We start from the raw sequence: 23,568 nt of genomic DNA on the forward strand, positions 1-23,568 counted from the left end.
CAAATTACTTCGCGATATTTTTAACGTGCGGAATGCAACCGTTTTGGGTTTCGAACAATATTAGCAGAGTCCGTGAACACTGTAGGGTTAAGATGCCCAATAAACGGAAAATTACGAACAACGGTATTTTCTGAGGAATTTCTCGCGTTTTAAACTACTCCAAACTCATTTTAATCGCTAATCTGTAGTTAAAGCGACTAATTGCATTTTTTACATAGTCATTTTTAAATACAAAAAAAGAGGGAAGTCTTAACGTTATATTCTTATTTCTTGAAATGAATTTTCCATCTGGGGGACATTGGCTTCTTACCGTGTTTACCGAGCACTTGGAAGAATCCTACTTTGTTGTTTAATGAAATTATCGGTTTACCGAGTAAATGAACAAAGCCAGATTTCGCTTTCGACGGCTCGGTCAAAAACTGGAGGGGAGCATGTTTTTGTTTTCCTCGGAGGTGGTCCGAATGGACTCCTTTGTGGCATTCCTCGGCGAGGAGCTGTACTTAATCAATTATGATCGATTCGTTAATTCGAGATGCAAAGGGGATTTAATGAACATTCGCAAACAAAAAGCAATTCTGTGGCCCTTCGCGCTCATAAAATGTGGGGGAATCTTACATTGTTTTATATGTTGCTAGGAACAAGTTCACGTACGACACGGAACGGTCGACATGGGCCAACTAATAGTCGCAATTAGAGTCGTTCGTGAAAGAATATAGCGACCCTCGCGCCTCGCTTCCTTGATGGCAGTTCCGCTTAATTATATAAAGTACTTAAGTAAATGATGGCTAATCCTGCCCGAGCCCGGCGCCCCGTAAACAAGAGGTGTGACTTTCCACCATTGTCGGCGATCTGTCACTTCCACTTCCGCAGCGGTCCCTTTTCTATCATTCTTTTTCTTATTGTTGCCTTTTACAGCGTAAAGAATTCTTTCTTTCTTTTTTGTCCGGCGCCTGCAATTGTCACCCTCCTAGTGTTTGTTGTGAGCGGCGTTGATTAAATACTGCTGTCAAATTTAGTTAATTTTTCTTTTCCGAGTACGAAATTCAGATTTGTCGACAATACTGACGGAAAATATGAGGGTCTACCGTTTCTATTAGTCTTTTTGTAATTTTATGAGATACCTGTTATGCCAGAATTAACAATTCTGATCAGTGGTTTATACAATTTTGAATTTTTCCTAGCATGCTATTTTTCTTATTAATATTCCTGCGTATTTGATGGCCCCGTCAAATATTTTGATTCTAAATTATTTTTTTCATCCATGTCGTCGGCGTGTCGAAGGAAATTTACATTTAAATAGAACATCTGCGGGCAAGTCGACCCTCTTAAGGCTTCTATAGCGTTTTTCTTAACCGCTAATTTGTAAATCGTTCCGTAATATCGAAAAATTAAAATGCTGATGTCATATTTTACTCGCTATTTATATGCTAATATCAAAATTTGCGTCGAAGGGATGGATCTTGATTAAAATATCAATGGGCGAGTAATTTGTGAGGTGATAATTTAAGACGTCCCGCCAATAGACATCATTTTGCGAATCCGTGCAAGAAATATCAATTCGTTCTTGTAAAACATTAGCATCGCGGCGCGGAAAGTGAAATGCCGCTATTACCTCGAACGCTAAATTTTCTTGGGCGTAACATCTCTGATGAGCTTTAATCTTGTCGGTTATCCCATTCCTCTCTGTAACATCACTGCAATTATTTGTAAGACGGAAGGGTTGAGGCGGGCGCAGTAAACCTAATGCCGCAATATTCGTAAATTAAGAGCTTTCGCTGGCGCCGGCGCGCGTAAATATTATTTTTTTATGTTAATAACTGTGCGATTGCGTTAATAAAGCCTTACAACTCGTAATTAGCCGCCATTGTCTGCGAGGCGGCGGAGCGGACTTGACGGATGAATTGAAATTATATCTCAGGGAAGGCTTGGCCGTGAGCGCCGTTGTCAGCTCAGATAACGTCTTCCTATCAAATTCTATAAATTGTAAAGCACTGAGGTACTGTAATTATATTCAAGAAGTATTTGTATTGGTATAGTAGGTAATTAATGAAAGAAAAATCAAATACGTCCATTTAAGTTTTTGGCCTAGTTCAAGCAGCTTGAATGCGCCCGCATGCGTTATTTGATTGAAACGGGGTAATCTGTACCGCTGAATACACAATCTTCATTACGTCACAGCCAGTGGGTCCATTAATTAATAAATTAAACAAAGACGCTCTTAATTTTGCAGCGGTTTGCTTGAGCCGCAGCGAAAATATTTGCCATGTATAAATTCTCGCCGAGAATGATGAAGACAACCCTTCACCGCCGGGCCTTCTTTATAGCACTATTTGTGTATTTTAATTACTGTCATTATATGCTAATGACTACCATCCCTTTTTCTTATCCTCCTAAATGGGTTATTGCAGACTTATATCTATATCGCGCAGTTTTGTCGACTCATTTTGAAGATTTAAATAATAATAAAAAGGCATTCGCAGCGTCGGAAGGATTGTTTCTTTAATTTTTTGCAACGGTTGAACGTTTTGATTAATTGTTTTGATGTTGCTAGGAGATTTTGTTTGTAATTTGTTTTGCGTTATTAACTTGACGGGGAAGTCGTTAACTGACTTGGAAAATTAGCTTCTTTTATTATTTTACAGGGCGATGATTTAGTTTAGTATAAGTAAGAGTCTTTGAATTCGATGAATATTTGAAACTAGACCTTTTCAGTTTCCCCTTTAGAGTTTAGTATTTAAGAATGAACTGGCATTTTCGTTTGACAGTTGTTAATTTACGAGCTTCGACGGGCTCCGACAAAGCAACTGTCGCCGATCGCGAGATTAAACAAATGGCTTCATTTAACAACATCGAGTAACGATGACATCTGTTGCAAAAACTCACAAATTTTCTTTGTAATTAAATCTGGTCCATTCTTAGTGATTTTTTGTTTCGATTGGAATTTCATTAAACTTGAATTGAATTTAGGGTGTCAAAGGAATTACGGTGCGTATGCATGGTTTACAGGATTTATTTTTAAGTAAGTCACAATATATATTTTAACGTGTACTGAGATCGAAATAATCTTAAGTTTAATATCAACATTATCAACATAGGAATCTGATTTTGATTTCCTCTTTTTGACGTAGGTTAAAGAAAGTCAGCAATCGTATGTTACGGCTTTTAAAGCGCCCCTAATTTATTCCAGAATGCCATATAATACCGCCCAATACATTGCTTCGGCGTGAGAAAACACCCCTTGTACTGGAACAGATTTTAGGGTTCCATACCTCAAAGAGGAAAAACGGAACCCTTATAGGATCACTCGTGTGTCTGTCTGTCCCTCTGTTACAGCCGATTTCTCCGAAACTACTGGACCGATTTACTTGAAATTTGGTACACATATGTAAACCTGTGGCCCAAAGACGGACATGTAATTTAATTAAATGAAATTTAATCATAGGGGTCACTTTTGGGGGGTAAACTTGAAAATTAAAAATCAAAGTTATTAAAACTATATTGTGTTATATATCAAATGAAAGAGCATTTTATGAGCATTTGAAATATATTTTTTTTTAATTTTTAATTTTGGTACTTTAGAAGTAATTTAAGAAAATAGACAAAAAATGACCATTCCCCCCCTTATCTCCGAAACTACTTAGCGTAAAATTTTCAAAAAAATACACGAGATAGCCCTCTACCTGTAGATTACAGGAAAACCTATTAGAAATCTACAGTCAAGCGTAAGTCGGACTTACGAGAAAAAACTCAAATTAAGATTTTCACTCACTGACGCTGCAAGCAGTTACTAAACGTCTTAAAATTTTGTAAGCGTGATGGACAGGTAGAAAGAAATTCATTTCTGTCTTTTTCTTTTTAGAAATTGTTCAATTTTTTTTTTTCATTTGCCAAAATGACTTAAGTTCCTACTAAAAAGGAGGCGCTTAAGACCGTTTGTAAGTGGACTGAGCAAAATTTTGTTCAAATCGGTCCAAAAAATGGTCTCTGTTGACGAAAACATAGAATTTGTGGCAACGACAGCCCAAATCTGAAGTCCATTTTGCTCTATCTCTTATCGTTTCCGAGATATATACGTAAAGTCTTGAAAGTGCGAAAAGTTAACTTTGCCATCACAGTCGTTCAGGCGCTCATGAGTTCTTTGTATGGAAAAGTCGAAAACCGACTCGCACTTGACCAATGTTCATAGAACGTGTTGTGGTTTTTTACGCGGGTCCGCGACTGACGACGTTCGAATGTTTTGTTCGAAAATGTTTGAGGGTGGTTTCTTTGAAACGTCGCCGGTGGCGGGTGGTTCGACGGGCGAAGGTCACGCGCCGCACGCGACGGTCTGTATTCGTTTTGTACAATAGCAACGGACGGCGGGTGGCGTCTTGATATGGAAAATGACTGACTTCACTAAAGATAATGATGAACTCATTGAGGTAATACTAGAGAGGACACTGCGAGCAAAACGTTTGCGCTACAAACATAAGTCCATTGGACTTATGTTTCTGCCTGCACACAAATAAAATGTAAAAATGCCTTCCTGCGCAACAAGATGCTGTTTAAGCCATACGAGAAAATCGAATAAAACTGACGTGTCACATTTCATCGGTTAGTATACACGCTATGTTAATCGATCTTTATTTAAGTAATTATTTCAATGAAGGGACGCGCTCCTCAAACGCGAAGCTATCGCTGCCATTTTGTTGAACGAAATCATAGATTAATCGCATCATAATCGCACAGACTTGACATGTAGGTAATGAAGTATAGTAATTGTGATTATATTCTGTTTGTAATATATAAAAGAGAAATGTTAAATTTATTTCACGTTATACTTATGAATACTACACAGTTCTAACACGAGTTGTAATCGATATTTTCATACAATAATAACCTATGATTTTCTTCAAGGGCAATTAAAGTAGGTATATGAAAAAAACAATAATGTATTTTTGTTTCACTTAGTAGAACTTAAACATAGCACAATGTATGATAGTGCTAAAATTAAACTATTTACCCCCTTATTCATAAACGTTCACTAAAGTTATCAAGCCGATAAAGTTCGTTTGTCCCTTTCTATCACACCAATACGCCGAAAAGGGACAAACGAACTTTATCGGCTTGATAACTTTAGTGTGCGTTTATGAATAAGGGGGTTAGTATTTTACAAAAAGTATAAAAAAGGTCTACACTAAGAGTGTCGCGTCTAGGTGGTCATTGGTCAAGTCTTACTCTATGACACGGTACCTCCCCACGCATGCGCCGCGCGCTGCCGGCCGGAGCACAGACTTTGTTTGGGGTGTAATTTCTAGTATGTTAGTACATAGTAATTCAATGGATGAATTGTACTTCTGTGAACTGTTTTCGATATACTTAATCGAATATATGATGTAAATTTTTCTTTACTACAATGAAAGTGTTTGAGTACCAAGTTAAAAATTTTACTTTCTTTTTGCCGGTTTCATACAAAAATATCGTTTGACTGTCTCTTTTTTTGGGTAATATCAATATTTATATGGAAACGGATTAAGTCGCGTATAATCTTCTTCCTCTAAGAATTACAATGTAAGTATTTTTGCATTCATTTTGATCAGAGCACAACACAACAGTTCAAAAATCAGTCTACCAGAGCTTCTGAGTTCCGTCGCCGACGACGGGTGACCAAGGGTCAGAAAACCCACGCACCCGCGACCGACAGCGTGTGGCACAGCGGCACATGCGGCTCACATCCAAACATTCCAAACGCCGCCGGGCGCGTGTGACGGGCCAGAGAAACCAAGGCCTTAGGGCTAGGTGATTATCGCCGCGCCGCAGAGGACGCGCTGAGGGGGGGGGGGCGGTGCCTACAGCAGGGTGGCTAGCCGAATGGCACAATCGCGGTGCCTACAGCAGTTGTAGTTGTATGCATACCTAGCTCACGCACACAGACGCGTCCGCTGGCGCCGCCAGGGGCGGCTCACTCCGCTATCCTATCGCCGCGCTACAAGTATATCCTGGCGGCCGCGAGCTGTGGCCGCGAGTTCGCGGCCTACTCAGGGGTGGCGCACATTCTCACGGAATGCACGTTCGCACTTTCTATTGTTACTTTACGTCGCGAGGTTTTTTAAGCGATGTCCGCGGGTGGAATGGCTAATAATACTTAATTAAATAGACATATTGAATAAAATAAATACCAAAAGATATTCTTATACAGATCTACTACTGATTAAGTCCCACGGAAAAGTTCAATAAGGCTTGTGATGTTGGAACCTTGAACAAAAATATATAAATACAGCGTATATACCTAGAAAGTACTCAAGACTTGAATATAATAATATAACATTTAATGTGAGTATTTTGGATCCATTGGTAACCCTATCACCGGACGCCGCGCACGTGCGGCTCGTTTCTTTGTAAGAATGTTGTAGGTATTTAAAAAGGCGGCATTTCGGAAACATCAAAGCAGTGGGCCTTCTTTACTTGTGCTATTATATATTCTGTGGCGCCGCGCCGGTGTCCACGTGCGCTCTCTGCAGTGTGCGCTGCCGCTGCCACGAAACGTTTACCTACTCCGTGTAATACTGATAAAAGAAAGTATTGACATGAATTCACACGTTTCGGAAATGACTGTAGGTATTTTAAATATTTTAGCACAATATGTTTTTTGCCTCTTATTGCCTATTATACAATATAGGTATACATACCTACTATGGCAACTCTATCACAGCGCAGAATATGCAGAAGCCACATGGTGGTCTGCGACAGAAACTCAATAGACATTTTCAGAGTTTTTAAAATAAGTACCTAAGTAGGTACGTGAAGTAACATGGTAAATTAAAAAAATATCATTAGATACTTATTGCGAAGGTGTAAACAATTTCCTTCGTTTTGCCACATATCAATAATTACCTATCTATATTAAATTCATTAATCCGTATACAACTATACATTACATTTTTACAGTACGGTAATACTCACCCCGTTATTCATAAACGTACCTACACTAAGTTATCAAGCCGATAAAGTTCGGTTGTCCCTTTCCGACGTATTGGTGTGATAGAAAGGGATAAACGAACTTTATCGGCTGGATAACTTTAGTGTACGTTTATGAATAAAGGTGTTAAAATTTATAGCTACGAAATTTTACATAAAACACCTACTTTAAAATAAAATAAAAAATAAACTGAATTTAATTTGTTCTAAGAAAAATAAAAAATGTTGAATTTGGTTAACATTATAAAAGACCTCACGCAAGCTGTGCTAATTAGTTCGCGAATTCGTCGAGAGGTGGCGCTAAACACAATTATGCTCATTAGAGAACCTATACTTCTAGCCTAGCCCAGTCTTTAGACTTATGTGAGTAACGTAAAAGTACCTAATAGTTTTGTAGGTACGGAACCCTCGGTGGGCGAGTCCGACTCGCACTTGGCCGGTTTTTTCTGCCATCTTTACGACGCGTCACGGTTTACTGTTATGTCACAACAAAAAGGGGTTAATGTATTATTTTTCTATGGTTATTGGTGTAAGGCTTTAGCTAAATAGCTCCTTGTGAAAAGGGTAACTTTTTGAGAGACCTAATAATTACGGCCATCTTAATTTTCCATTTTGAAGCATGGTTTGTTTATGTGTCCTATTTTGTAACACAAAATAAATTGTGTTATGTTATGTATAAAATTTAGAGGAACTTGATACTAGTACGATGAATATGTCACAGTGCGATTGAGAAAGCACACATAAACTACCGCACGCGAGAAAAATACCAATGAAATTCCATTATACTAGTATTATGCATACAGTACTATAATACGGACACGATAACTAATGAACGTAGTAACCATACCAAGGTTCAACGAATATTAAGTGCACTATGATAACATGAAGACGCAGCCAAAATACTGCCACTACCTAATAAATACGAAAGCACGCCGCTCGCTTACATATTTATTGCCATTGAAAATCCAGTTCTGAAAATGTATTCGGGCGTACGGCGCGGAGCATGTTTCCTTGTCGCATTAGGCATAAGTAGTGCTCTTTCCTCACCCTATTAACTGTGATATATGCGACAATTCTTTTACCAAATCCTCGAAACAGAAGGGAAGCGGTGTCATATCGCGCGCGCCACTTACCATCGACGAGCGCGACGCGCTAATTCTGCGCTGATAAATGAATGTCTTCGAATATGCGAATGCGAAATTTTCAGGTGATTCGTAAGATGCTTCGAGTTTTGGAATGTAGGGAGGATTTCACATGAGATGTTTGGGAAGTGCACCTGCTCTAGTTATCCATTAGCGTGGAAACCTTTTCTTAGCTACTATAAAATCTTTATTAACCATTGCAATTTGTCACTAAGGTAACTGTCTAAATCACACAAAGTGCAAATTAAGAGCATAATCCCTTAGCCTGAAGTGCCAGTGTTGATATTAAGACGACTTTGATTTACACATTTGGATAAATATAGAGACACGAGGAAAGTTTGTGTACATACGGAGGAACCCCGCAGGCGTTTTGCGAAAAACCTTTACGCAATCCAGACTAATAAGAAGCGAACACGCACCGAACGCGATTCACGTGTTCAGACAAAAACGATGTTCCCCCAAGATGCGTGTGATGTATGCAAAAAGGGAATTGAATAAGGTGATTTCGTTCCGCGGGGTCGCTCCCGTAGGAAAAGAATCCGCTGCGGTAATGGCGAATACAATAAATTTTCATAAACAAATTGCAATTTGATGGCGGCATATCGGCGAGGCGCGCGTGTGCGCACTCCCAATAAGGATTGATAGGGAAACAATGTTGCAACACTGATTGAATGTCAATTTGAGGAGCGGGCTGTCGCTGGAATAATTCGAGTAACGATCGCCTTAATGCCTTCCTTACTTCACACGAAAATCGTTCATCTGTCACACTTGTACCGATACTGTACGAGGAAGACGAGGCGTTTTCTTGACTAGAATTTTGAGAGCTTTAACGACGTGTGGATGTTCAGAACCAATACAGCCCTGTCGCCAAATCGATTATGGATTGATTGTTTTTCTTATACATGGGGAGCATTACCAAGTCAGCGAGCATAAGCTGTAACATATGGCAAAACAATATTCAGGTTCTCAAAATATTGAGGACAGTTAAAACACTGCATTTTGCCACGGCGAAACGATGGTTCCAGCGGTTTCGTAGTGGCGACTTTTCATTATCAGATCAACCTAAGTCTGGTCGACCGGTGAAGATTGATGTAGCCAAATTAAAAACCTTAATTGAAGGAGATCCGAGGCTAACGAGTCGTACTCTTGCTACCGAGTTAGGCCGCTCTCATGTCACCATAGAAACACATTTACACGAGTTGGGAAAAAACTACAAATACAGTGTTTGGATACCGCACGAACTTGATAGAGATCAACTAAACCGCCGTGCCGATATCTGCATACAACTTCTGTCTTTTCGCCGCACATTCAACTGGCTGGACCATCTTATCACTGGAGATGAAAAATGAGTCTTATATATAAATCACACACGCACACGTCAGTGGCTAGCTCCAAACGAAAAAGGAATAGGGGCACCAAAAACAGAGCCTCACCCGAAAAAAGTTATGCTGTCCGTTTGGTGGGATATTCATGGTATTATTCACTGGGAACTCCTACCAAGTAGTTTTCGACTACTTTTCGTTACACGGTTATTGCCTTAAATATAGTGTACGTGTTTGAACTTTTCCAAAACCGGTTTATTTAGATGTACCTAAAGAATCTCGTTTGTTACCATCGGTTTCTACACTCTTGGCTTATTACTTTATATTAGCCAGGGTCACTACGCACTACCCACTAGACCAGACATGTCGTCATTTTGACACTAATCATCAATTCATCATCATCTACACAAAATAACTCATCTTTTTATGACATCGTTGTGATACCCAATATACCCATGCTTTTACCAATGCTCATCTATTGCCTCTCAGCTTCCTGAGCAGAGCACCTCAGTTCCCTTCACCGCGCCTCCTGAACCGCGAATCAGTATTCATAAAGACTATAGATGATTTGGAAGTGTCGCACACGCCTTCGCGGCACTTACGGGGGAGTGCCGGCGGTTTGACTTGCAAAGTAGCCTGGAGATTTTTCAGGGGCGTAATGACTGCTTGATGTGTTTCAGTTTGCACGGTATAGAGGCAGTTTTAACGGACAAAATTGTGGTTTTACTCGGTGAAATCAGTGTTTGTTAAATGTAGGTATGTCAAGTAGAAGCAGATAAGAAGCTTATGTTATTACCTTGGCATTTGTACCTCTATTTTATACATTTCTAAGGGCAGCAACTGTTACCAGTGATTCTGTGAAAAAAAAAACAAAGAGGACGTCCCCTAATTTTAAAACATCAACGAGAAAATCAACAATTTTAAACTAATTATTAAAGTAGATATAATTTTCAAAGTAAAAAATTCAATTACATGCCTAAAAATATGCCTAATATTAAGAAAGGAATATGTAAACTCGTAAGAGTTATGCACCATAGGCAAAATTCGCATGTGTTTCATGCCATTGTATTGCGTAAGTGCCTAACTTCCCAAGTGATGTAACGAATTCCTACTTACATCACATAAACCCAGGATCTTCATTAAACATTCAAATAACATTTCCTCACATGAGTAGGAAACGGGATTGTCACAATCTGCATTGTTTCAGATGTCATAACGCGGCCCTTTGACTCAGTATTTCCATACACAGCGATATCACAAAACGGCTTGATAAAGGCGTCTCCACACTTGGGTAGCTCGCAGGCGCGTCACCTTTGATGCGCGTATGATTGCCCGCGCCCGCGACACATTGGATCTATATTGTTGTCTTTTTCAAGTTTCGTAATAAGGGATGAGGGTGTATTAAAGCCTTTTATCCGGCTCGTCACGCCGGCACGTGGGGTCGGGAAGGGGTTTAAGGTGTGCAAACATTAGCTCTTTTACATTTTTGCAATTTCATCGACGACGGCTGACGGCTGTTTGCCGTGGCTCAAGTTTGCCAGAAGCGGGCTGAGGGCCCGACTTCAACTCCGAAAGGGTTCGGGTGAGTAAACGAGTTTTTGTTTCGTTTACAGTTTTAAGGCAGGTGATGAGTGTGTCGTGGGCGTTCCCCTCGACCCACATGCGAAAGTTGTTTAAAATTCTCTCATTGGTTACAAGGAGCTTTGAGTTCAATGAAAATTGCAGTAACATTAATTTCACTACCATAGTGCGATACCGAAAATCCTTTACAGCATCAAATCCCTTCCCGAATTAAAGCTCATATAAGCCGCAGCCAGGCCCGCGGCCAAATCTCTCTGCTTGCAAATCTTGGCTGCATTCTCGAACATTCCAGAAGATGTAGCTCGGATTAAACGAGCCACTATATCCAACGATTACAGCGGCACTTCAGGTAAGACTGCATATTTCAGGAGCGAGACAATATTAACCGCGGAGCTCGGGCGGAAAACGAGACCGTTTTTGGTGCCTAATTTACAATGCCTGTAATGTGAGGGAGCAGGTTCGCATTTAGGTGCTCGCTGCTGGTAATGAACTAAATGGTGTGCAAATATGTGTGGGAGAATAATTTAGGAACAAATTTATACCCAGTAAAATAGTTAAAAATGATAACTATCCCATATGGTATTCTCTTTCCTTGAAAAAAGCGATTAAAGAAAAATACAAATATTTAAGAAAATATAAAACATATAAGAATTTGTCTGACCTAGTATCATTTAACATTCTAAGAGAAAGAGTACGTAAATTAGAGGATTCTTGTTTTGCTTCATATATGCAACGGGTGGAAAAAAATATTGCCACTAATCCAAAACAATTTTGGTCGTTCGTAAAGTCTCGCTCATCCTCCCATAGTTTACCCGGCAGCCTGAAGTATGGGGACAGAATAGTTAATTCAGGTTTTGATATTTGTAATGCTTTTTCAGAGTACTTTTTTACCACATTCACAACCTCGAGCCCTCCTAATATTGACCATTTACCTTCGTGTAGTAACGAGTCCACGGCTAGTTTAAATAGAATCGAAATTAATCCGGACGTTGTCACTAACTTATTACTAAAACTAGATCCTTCCAAGTCCCCAGGGCCTGATGAGTTACCTGCTCAGTTTCTAATTAACTGTGCTGAGAGTTTGGCAAGTCCAATTATTGCAGACCGCGTCCGCAAAGCTTCCTATCGACGGCTCGAAGTGGAGAGAATGTGCTGGAGCTCGTGCGACTCACTCTTTCGTCCCGGGCCTGTACCTTGAGCTTCGATGTCGTCCTCAGCAATCAACCGTACCGATTATGATTTTGGATTAAACTAACTAAAAAACGAATCAAATCAAATGGTTTATATTTACAAAAATCAACGACTCTAATTTTAACGCGGTTATAAAAATACTCCTAAGCTAATATCCTAACTTGATCCTAACGAAACGCTCGGTACGGACGATACGTCGCGATGCTGTCGTTTTCTGCTGCTGCCGCTACCCGTCGTGGAGGGTGGCTGGCTGCTGGCTGTAGGCTGCTAGCTGCAGGCTGTAGGCTGCTGGCTGCTGGCTGTAGGCTGCTTGTAGTAGGCTGCTGGCTGCTGGTTTTCCTTGGAGGCTGCTGGTTCTTCTTGTTCCGGTCGAATTCGAATGTCCCATACCGAGCGATCGTTCCTTTTATACCCCTTTTCAGAATGCGCCTACGCTTCACGGAAAGAAACATTTCAATTTATTCGCCCAATCACGACTCGGCTGAGCGCGAGGCTCCGTGCGATAGAGAGGTAAATAATTGCGCCCGATAGGCGACGGATGGCGCGTCGTGATTGGTCGAACGCGTTACGGCGCTCGATTACGTGAATTTAACGCTATCATTTTTCGTTCAAATCCTAATTACTTATAAACTAATTAGGCTATCGCTTCGAAATTACGTAACAATGCACCTGACACTAGGGTCATTCACCTCGAGTGGAATGCACCTGCGTTTGTTTACGTTTTTACACAATAGAAGAGGTGATTAGCCGTCCGGGCCATACAATAGACTGGTTTCTCAGCTTGCCTTGAGCTCCATTGTTATCGATAACGGCATATTACTATGGAAATGTAGGTTATCGTGTTACGTAAGTTCCCAGCTACGTTTTAAAACTATTTACATCTTCATATGTCTTATAGTTATCGAGTTATTGGCTTGGATTCGAGTAATCCTAAGGCAATTTTCGGGTGAAAGGAAAATGATTTCGGAACTTTAAGGAAATATTTTTAGCCAATCAGAGGAGAGTTCGGTTTTCTCGCTCTAAGCCTCTCACGTTAGTGCTTATTGGCTATTAATCGTAGTCCAATGGACAGTCTGAGTTTAGATTGAACTTTGGACTCGGTTTCCGCGACTTGGGAAGGAAGGAATATGGGAATTGCCTGCTATCGAATACATCACATATGAGTCTTATTATCATACTTAATAATCGGAATTGACAAAATTAACTTAACTAACGCAGTTCTACCCGTTTCCTACCTACGAAATAATCTTTATTACGAATACAGTCTTAATCGAATTCTTATGCTATTTTACATATATTTCGACGCGTCGCTAACATTTTGTCCCCGCAGTCGAAGACTCCTGGTGCATGGGTTGCGACGCGATGACCGCCAGCCTGCAGCTGGGCCTGCGTAGCGTCCCGTGTCTCGTTCTGATGTCAGCGGAGCGGACCCGTCCATCGGGTCCCGGGTAGGTAGTCTCGACGACGCCTCGGGGCCACACGCTGCGTGGACCATTGGGTTCAGCGACGATGACCACATCGCCTGGTTGAAGTTGCCGCCCTCCGTCGTGGGACGACTTCCTCGGTGCCAGTAGAGGAAAGTACTCTTTGGTCCAGCGCCGCCAAAAGTGGTCGGCAAGCGCTTGGGCCATCTTCCATTGCTTCTTCTCGTTCTCGTCGTAAACGCCAATCATCGGTAGGTTAGCGTTATGAAGAAGTAGAAAGTGTGCTGGAGTCAAACTTTCTTCGGAGTCTGGATCGACGTTGACATGTGTAAGTGGTCGTCGGTTGACGATATTCTCTATCTCGGCGAGTAGAGTTTCGAAAACTTCGGGTTTCGGTGCTCGTTCGTTGAAAGTGTAGGACATCGCTATCTTAACTGTCCTTATCATTCGCTCCCACGCGCCCCCGGCCGAAGGATTGCCAGGTGGGATGAATTTCCACTCCATTCGGTTCTGAGTGGCGTAAGTTTGCAGTACAGGCAGCCATTGCCGGTACGCCTCACGTAGTTCCGTCGCCGCCGCCCTGAAGCACGTCGCGTTATCGCTGTACATCGTCCTGGGCCATCCTCTTCTCGCGGCGAATCTTCGTAGTGATAGTAGCGCGCTGTCGGTTGAAAGACTGTGCACGCTTTCAAGGTGAATAGCGCGCGTCACTAGGCACGTGTATAGACACACCCAGCGTTTTTCTCTGCGCCGTCCGATCGTGACGAACATCGGTCCCATGTAGTCTTGTGCGGTGTGAGTGAAGGGACGTTGATACGCCTGTAGTCGCTCGGGCGGGAGATCGCCTAAGGGCTGCGCTCTCGGTGTTGCTCGTCGTAGTGTGCATAGCGCGCAGTTTCGAGCTACAGACTTCACGGTCGGCCGCAGATGTAGTATCCAATATTCTTGTCGCAGTTCGTTGATTACTGCTTCGTTGTGAATGTGCGCTGATCGTCGGTGAGCTCGCAGGATGAGTAGACGGGTGAACGGCTCGCGGCCATCCAGTATTATCGGTTGTAGCGCGGTGTACAATACTGGAGCGCTGCCCAGCCTCGTCTTCATGCGTAACACGCCGTCATCGCCTAGCTCGGGTGCCAGGTCGTATAATCGCGATTTGCGATCGATGAGCCTATTCTGGCTTAAGGCTCGAAGCTCTTCGGGAAAGCTTCGTCGTTGACTGTATTGCAACCACATGTGTTCTGCCTTTCTCAAATGTCTGACTTGTAGCTGCAAGGCTTTATTCTTCGTTCTCATTTTCTCGATGAATAGCAAGACGTTCGCTGTCGCGTTCAACAGTCTGTCGTAACTGCTAAACCGTCTCACGTCTGGCAGTACGCTCGAAGGGTCTGGCTTCGCTGAGATGATCGCCAGTGATGTCGCGGTTGACGGCCTCGCCTTCCTCTCAGGCAGGTCGTCTGTTCGATTCGATGTGTGACTAGGCCATGATGTCTCGGGTCCATAGAGAAAGCGCGGTCCTTCGTACCACTCGTCCTCGATGCGCACGCTCTGCGCTGGTTGACATCTCGTCGCTCGATCTGCGGGGTTCTGAGCGGTTGGTACATACCTCCACGCGTCTCTATCTGTTTTCTCGGCGATCTCCGCAAGTCGGTGTGACACGTACGGACGATAGTTTCGCGCGTCATCGCGAACCCATCCGAGAACAACCATGGAATCTGTCCAATACGTCACCTTTGTCACAGGATAACGCTGCTCGCGTAAAATTGTCTCCGCCAGCCGCACGCCGACGACTGCTGCGGTTAATTCGAGCCTGGGAACTGTCATTACCTTTAGCGGGCAAACTCGGCTTTTCGCTATAGCTAAGCTCACTTGCGTTTCCTCCTCGTCGTTCGATACTCGCCAATAGGCCGCCGCGCTGTAGGCCTCGGTCGATGCATCACTGAAAATATGCAGTTCTCTTCTAACTGCACCGGTGGGCGTGGCGTATCGTCGGGGTATTCGCAGCGCGGACACGTCGCTCAGTGCCCTCAGCCACCGGAAAAAGTCCTCCGCTTCCTCCGCCGGCAGCCGCTCGTCCCAGTCCGTGCCCTTTGTCCACACACGTTGGAATATGATCTTAGCGCTTATCATATACTGCGCTATGAGGCCTAATGGGTCGTAAACTGACATTACGGCACTCAAAAGTTCCCTTTTAGTGGGCGATCGCTCGTACCTTTTCACGTCGTCTGGCACTCGTAGCATTTTCGTGTTGTACCCCAGCGTATCCGTCTCTGGGTCCCACGTCATTCCGAGGACGGTCTGTTGCTTTTCTCCGAGATGAGAAGGTCCCGTTGCTCGCTCCTCCGGATCGATGTTTCGCATTAACAACTCGCTGTTGCTAGCGTAGCTGCGCAGCCGAAAGCTAGCCTCCGCGTGTGCTAGTCTCACCTGTGTCGCTGTTGATATGAGTTCCCGTTCTGTCTCATATGATGCCACATAATCGTCCATGTAGTGATTATTATGGATATCGTAGACCGCGTCCGGATAGCGATCCTTGTTGTCCGTCGCATTCCTATTCCGCACCGAGTGTGCGAGAAAAGGAGAAGAGATGTTACCGAAACATACCCGGTTTAGCTGGTACGTCCACGGTGTCACGTCACGCCGCGATCCCCTCCAGATGAAGAGCTGACTATGCCGATCCTCTCTTCGCAGCTGTATTTGAAGGAACATTTCCTGTATGTCCGCGGTGACGGCGAATTCCCACTCACGGAATCGAAGTAGTATCCCCAGCAGGCTCTGTAGTAAATCCGGTCCCGCGAGGATGAAATCGTTCAATGCACATCCCTGACTTTTCGCGGCGCAATCGAATACAGCGCGATACTTTCCTTTATTTAAATTGTAGACGCTGAAATGGGGCAGAAACCACATCCGATCTGACTGCGGTGGTTCCATGATGCGCTCTGCGTACCCCTTTTCCAGAAGCTTGTGTATCTGTGCTTGATACTCGTTGGCGAAGTCAGGATCTCTCGACATGCGGGCTTCTAGATTGCGTAATCTCGCCTTCGCCATGTTGAAACTCGGTGGCAGCTTTATGTCGTCGGCAGCCCATAGTTGGCCGACTTCGTATCTCTGTCCTACCTTTTTTACTGTTCGTTCGAATGTATCGATCGCTCGCTGGTCGTCGGGTCGAATGTTGTCCTTTGCCGTTATGCCAAGCGCCTCGACTGCCCAGTGTTTCTTGACCTGCTCCACGAGATCACTGTCGTCACTGTGGCAGTGCATCACGACCTGCTCGTTATTTGGTACATACCTCGGCATTCGCCCGAAGAAAACCCATCCTAACGAGGTTTTAACTGCGCACGGCTCGTCCTCGCCGCCCTGTCTCACCTCCGTCGGGTTTATAAGATGACTGAAGTCTCCGCCTATTAACATCTGCGGCACGCCCATGCCCGTGTAGCACTCGTCGCCCAAGTCCGCCAGATGTTCGTATTCCAATAGACGCTTCTTATTTAATGACTGCGAGCGTATCCCTAGTCCGTCTACCGTTTTTAGGGATATATCGTATGTCAAGCCGCCACGAGCGGGGCTTACTTTAGCCTTGACCGTCTGTGTCACTGAGCTAAGTTTCAACCGCTGAATACCTCTTATGCATAGCGGCTCGTCTTGACCGACCGCGCCGATCTCGTCCGCGACGTCCTGGTCGATCATTGACAAGGTGGATCCATCGTCAAGGAAAGCGAAGATATGCGCCGTTCCCTTTGGACCTGATACGGTTACGGGTAGTACCTTTAGCAGCACGCTGTAGTCCGGTGTTGACGACACGTACACGCGGGCGTCGTTCTCGTCGTCCGCAGCTCGCGGCTCCGTCGTGTCCGCTGGCTCGGCCGATGACGTCACTGCTGACGATGTAGGTACTGACCTGATTTCTTGTGTTAGCACCATAGCCGTATCCTCACGCACTTCCTGCGGCGAGTCCGCATGAAGCAGTCGATGGTGTACGTGAGGACAGCCTGCAACGCCGCACGCTTTGGCCTTGCATTGTGTTTTCATATGCTTCGCGTCGATACAGCGATAGCATATACGATTTAATTTCGCCCACTCCCATCTAGCGCCCACGGATTGGGCGGCTAACTTGCGGCAGTCCGGCGTCAGGTGACCGCCACCGCAGAACAGGCACGTCGTCGAACGGGATGTTGTGGCTTGACGTGTCGCGTACGTCACTTTCTGCACCTCGTGTTGACGTCCTGTGGGAGCTCTCGGCGGGTTGTGCGTTGCGGATATTTTCACGCGAGCGCCGGCTGCGCGCGCGTGCGGCACTGATAACGGCGCCTGCGCTCGCCTCGGGGCGGCGCGGGCGTGACAGAAGGACATCTCCTGTTCGCTCTCCTCCATGAGGAAATCCGCCAACTGCAGAATCTCCGGGTCCTTGCTGTCTCGATGTTTCTTCGCGTAGTCGCACCATCTGCTTCGAAGATGCGGCGACAACCTGTCCGTAACCTCTCTGATGAGCATGGGGTTATCGGCATAGTGCCTTCGATCGATATCCATAACTGTAGATACCACGTTCATTATTTTTATCGCGAAAGTGTTGAGGTCGTTCGCGGTAGGCCCCAACTGCGGCAACTTTCGCAGGTCGTCAATCGCCTTGTCTAACAATACCTCGCTGCGTCCAAACTGCTTTTTCAGTATTCTCACGATCATATCGGGTCTGGTGGCTGTCGATAACACGTGAGACACACACGTCTTTGCGTCCCCGCGTAAAGCCATCCTGAGCCGCGCCACGTTCTCGTAGTCAGTAAACTTATACCGCTTCGATGTCTCTGCGTAGGTATTGTAGAAACTTCTCCACTCGCTGACGTCTCCGTAGAAATGCGGCAGCTCGAATATATCCTTCGGGGCTGGACGGGCCGCCATCTGCATCCTCTCGAACAGGTGCAGCATGGACTCTGCTACAGTACCTTCGGTGGCGCGCGTGTGCGCCGTGTGCGGAGTACGCGCGTCCAGCTGTGGCGACGTCGATCGCTCGCGACGCGCCGGCGGCGTCGTCGATCGCCTGCGTCGCTCCGGTGGCGATATCGATCGCCTACGCGACTCCGACGGTGGCGATATCGATCGCCGATATACCTGGCGGTCCGGTGAGAGGCCTCGAATATGCCGCTCCGCCTGCGCAGGTCGTCTCGGAGTCTCGTACTTGGATAGAGGTTCGTCGGTTAACCTCTTACAAATGGGTTTTGACGTCGCGTCTCGCGAGTTCTCTAGCCATTCGTCTAATCGATCTTGATTCGAATTCCGCACGCTACCAGCAGATTCGTGCTCGTCTGCGCTATCCGCATTAGCGCGGATCTGCAGTTTTCTGGCGTCTAGCCGTTTACGTACCATGTCCGCTTCTAGCTGCAACTCCCTCCGGGATATCTCCGCTAGCCGTTCGCTGGCCTCGAGCTCCGCCTGAGACAGCTGCGCTTCTATCACAGTGCGACTGCTCGCATGTGATCTGACGGACTGAGCTTTAATAATTGGTTTATTTACCTCCTTGGTAGTTTCCTGCAGCGACTTTCGTTTCTCGGTAGTTCTGTCTATGACGGCAGCCTTGGGATGTCTAGCTGGGATCGGCGTGGGTCTGGAACGACGCCGTAACCGCTTGGCTAAATCCCTTCGCCATAGCAATGTCGTGTCGTAGGACGGTGACCTCGGTGTCTCTACGGTTAATCCATACCTGAGCGTGCTGTTAGCTGTCGCCGCGCCCATCGGTTGCGCGCCGGCGACGCTAAGCCCTTCCGTTACGCCAGCGGGTCCGGAGGGAGGTGAGGGAGGGCGCGCCGCGTCGGCGCCCATCGCCCTCTCAGCGCTTGCGCGTGCGGCCTCTCGTTCGCGGGCCGCCGACGCGCCTTCGTCGAGTAGTTGCTGCCTCTCCTCTTCGCTCGTCACTGACGCAGCTCGGTTGGACCTGGACCTCGTCCTTACCATCCTGTCGTCGCTCATGACAGGTACGTCGCTGTAGACCCGTAGTCCGCACGAAGATCCGGCTCGAAGGACCAGAAACTGTTGCAGACCGCGTCCGCAAAGCTTCCTATCGACGGCTCGAAGTGGAGAGAATGTGCTGGAGCTCGTGCGACTCACTCTTTCGTCCCGGGCCTGTACCTTGAGCTTCGATGTCGTCCTCAGCAATCAACCGTACCGATTATGATTTTGGATTAAACTAACTAAAAAACGAATCAAATCAAATGGTTTATATTTACAAAAATCAACGACTCTAATTTTAACGCGGTTATAAAAATACTCCTAAGCTAATATCCTAACTTGATCCTAACGAAACGCTCGGTACGGACGATACGTCGCGATGCTGTCGTTTTCTGCTGCTGCCGCTACCCGTCGTGGAGGGTGGCTGGCTGCTGGCTGTAGGCTGCTAGCTGCAGGCTGTAGGCTGCTGGCTGCTGGCTGTAGGCTGCTTGTAGTAGGCTGCTGGCTGCTGGTTTTCCTTGGAGGCTGCTGGTTCTTCTTGTTCCGGTCGAATTCGAATGTCCCATACCGAGCGATCGTTCCTTTTATACCCCTTTTCAGAATGCGCCTACGCTTCACGGAAAGAAACATTTCAATTTATTCGCCCAATCACGACTCGGCTGAGCGCGAGGCTCCGTGCGATAGAGAGGTAAATAATTGCGCCCGATAGGCGACGGATGGCGCGTCGTGATTGGTCGAACGCGTTACGGCGCTCGATTACGTGAATTTAACGCTATCATTTTTCGTTCAAATCCTAATTACTTATAAACTAATTAGGCTATCGCTTCGAAATTACGTAACAATGCACCTGACACTAGGGTCATTCACCTCGAGTGGAATGCACCTGCGTTTGTTTACGTTTTTACACAATAGAAGAGGTGATTAGCCGTCCGGGCCATACAATAGACTGGTTTCTCAGCTTGCCTTGAGCTCCATTGTTATCGATAACGGCATATTACTATGGAAATGTAGGTTATCGTGTTACGTAAGTTCCCAGCTACGTTTTAAAACTATTTACATCTTCATATGTCTTATAGTTATCGAGTTATTGGCTTGGATTCGAGTAATCCTAAGGCAATTTTCGGGTGAAAGGAAAATGATTTCGGAACTTTAAGGAAATATTTTTAGCCAATCAGAGGAGAGTTCGGTTTTCTCGCTCTAAGCCTCTCACGTTAGTGCTTATTGGCTATTAATCGTAGTCCAATGGACAGTCTGAGTTTAGATTGAACTTTGGACTCGGTTTCCGCGACTTGGGAAGGAAGGAATATGGGAATTGCCTGCTATCGAATACATCACATATGAGTCTTATTATCATACTTAATAATCGGAATTGACAAAATTAACTTAACTAACGCAGTTCTACCCGTTTCCTACCTACGAAATAATCTTTATTACGAATACAGTCTTAATCGAATTCTTATGCTATTTTACATATATTTCGACGCGTCGCTAACACCAATTGTTTTACTTTTTCGGCGATCGTTCGCTGAAAGTTTAATTCCCTCCATATGGAAGTCAGCTTTTATCACCCCTGTTCATAAAAAGGGACCTAAAACTGAAATAACTAATTATAGACCGATATCGAAACTATGTATACTTACAAAAATATTAGAAAAAATTGTGTTCAAACAAGTTTATGACACTTTTAAGTGTTCTTTTAGTGATTTTCAGCATGGGTTTTTGCAACGTAGGTCAACTGTATCAAATCTTGTTCTACTAAATGATTACGTCACCGAAGCTATGGACAGTGGCCTTCAGGTCGACGTTATTTATACTGACTATAGCAAGTGTTTTGACAGGATAGACCATGGCTTATTGCTATGCAAGTTATATGACATGGGAATACATGGGGATTTGCTAAGGTGGTTCTCCTCTTATATCAATAATAGGTCTCAAGCTGTCGTGGTTAATAACTATATATCTGGATGGGTGACAGTCCCAAGTGGCGTCCCTCAAGGGTCTTTGCTCGGTCCACTTTTATTCAACATTTTTGTTAACGATATAGGCAAGTGTTTTTTGCATTCGAAACTTCTTTGCTTCGCGGATGACATGAAAATCATTAATAAGGTAAAATCCAATCATGACTTCATGTCTTTGCAGTCCGATCTAGAACGCCTTGGTGAGTACTGCGAAGTTAATAAGCTAGAGCTAAATCCTTCCAAGTGTTTTTCTATTACATTTTCCCGTCAACGTAACCTGACTTCTACATCATATACACTTAAAGGCCACCCGCTTGAGCGAGTAACCTACATGAAGGACTTGGGGGTTATTCATGACTCCAAACTTTTATTCGATAGGCACATTGATAGCATTATTAGTGGGGCACTTAAATCTCTAGGTTTTATAATGCGTAATTCCATATACTTCACTCAAGCTAAAACCCTTAAAGTCCTTTATTGTTCATACGTGAGGAGTAAATTAGAATACGCATCACAGGTTTGGAACCCTTGCTATAACACTTATGTGGACCGGATTGAGCGCGTGCAACAAAAATTTGTAAAATTTTTATGCTACAAACTAAAGCATTACTATAGTTCATCCAGTTATTTAAGTATTTGTAAGAAGCACCACCTATTACCACTGAGAAAAAGACGTGACATATCTGATATTTCCTTTCTCTTGAATATTACCAGTGGTGCAGCTGATTGTTCCGAGTTACTTGGTAAGCTTGCTTTTAATACCCCCTTTCGTTCTAAGAGGTACTATCCCCCTTTATCTGTCAAGACTGCATCATCCAGGTATAGACAGAATAGCTTCCTAGTTCGAGCGAGTCGTCGGCTGAATGAGCTGTCGAAGGACATTGACATTGATATTTTTAATTGTAAAGTTTCGAATGTGAGGCAATTATTGGTTAAGCGGTGTTCTTTGTGAGTGATTATTATTATAATTATTTCTTTTCCTTTTTAATTGAATACTTATGTTGACTGTTATTGCATTCATCTTACTTAACTTTCTGTTTTGTTTTCTCTTTCTTTATATTCCACTTTTGTGAGCATGTGTGTGCGTTGGTATAAGTGCTAGCATTAGTTTAATTAATATTACTTTGTATCTATCTGTGAGATCCTGTAATTGGCTTTCTGAATCATATCTTGTTGTATACTGCTAGTTTTATAGCTGTTGGTTCTCCATAACATAAATAAATAAATAAATAAATAAATAAATAATAAGTGTGTTTATTAATGTGCAGGTGAAAATAAACAACTATGAATATCAAGCAGATGAAAAATAACACCTAAATAATTTTTTGATACGACTTAAATCTTGTTTAGTTATGCATCTACCTATTCTTCAAGATGTTTTATGAATTTTCCTTGTTACCCCTCGCTTCCTAAATTTGCCACAGATAAGCATAAATGAACGGGACAAAGCGGCGCTGTTAATTGTGGAAAGAAGCAAGACGCCGCGGGCGACCTGCACTCGCTCGTAACTCATGCGTAATCTCGTGCAGTTCCCTAAATTGCATATTGTGCTTCATTAGATCTTAGGGTTATGAATAGCTGGGAGATCAAAATGAGTGAGATGAGACGCTAGTAAACATAATACGTATATCAGTCAATATATTGAATAAAAATAATCCTGTTTCTACCTACTTGAAGTTAGGTTTATTAAGTTTTGACTCAATATTTTTAACGAATCACTCTGGAAGTAGCGAGCAATATTAAATAGTACTACAGTCGATTTAACAACCTTCTATCAATTTAAAAAATATCTATATACGAACTTATTGTCGTTGTCATGGATACGTGGAATTATATTTTTTGCATGTTGACTAGTATAGAAATTTGTGATTTAGGTATTGATAAAAATATTTGAGTTAAGCGACATACTTTTTCAACCCCATACATAGTTACTGTAGTGTACCCATCAACCTAATCATATTATGGCTTGTATTATGATGAAGTCGATATTATAGGAGATTTTTTGGGAAATAATATGTCAAAAACTTGAGTTTAGTCTTGTTTTAGTGTAGATTAGCGT

At 43.9% G+C, this 23,568-nt stretch overlaps 1 protein-coding gene across 1 annotated transcript in view; it reads right to left on the minus strand.

Moving 5' to 3' along the window:
* The window catches only part of LOC125228007, a 96,548-nt gene extending 77,123 nt beyond the window's left edge, over positions 1–19,425 (minus strand). Inside the window, exons 1-2 of the mRNA XM_048132444.1 lie at positions 18,718–19,425; positions 14,878–17,349 (exon numbers count right to left, since the gene is read on the minus strand). Of these exons, the coding sequence (XP_047988401.1) occupies positions 14,878–17,349; positions 18,718–19,425 (3,180 nt within the window). The remainder of the gene's footprint in view (positions 1–14,877; positions 17,350–18,717) is intronic.
* Positions 19,426–23,568: the final 4,143 nt, after the last annotated feature.

Source organism: Leguminivora glycinivorella, chromosome 7 (genome assembly GCF_023078275.1).
Source record: "Leguminivora glycinivorella isolate SPB_JAAS2020 chromosome 7, LegGlyc_1.1, whole genome shotgun sequence".
Classification (NCBI taxonomy): Eukaryota; Metazoa; Arthropoda; class Insecta; order Lepidoptera; family Tortricidae; genus Leguminivora; species Leguminivora glycinivorella.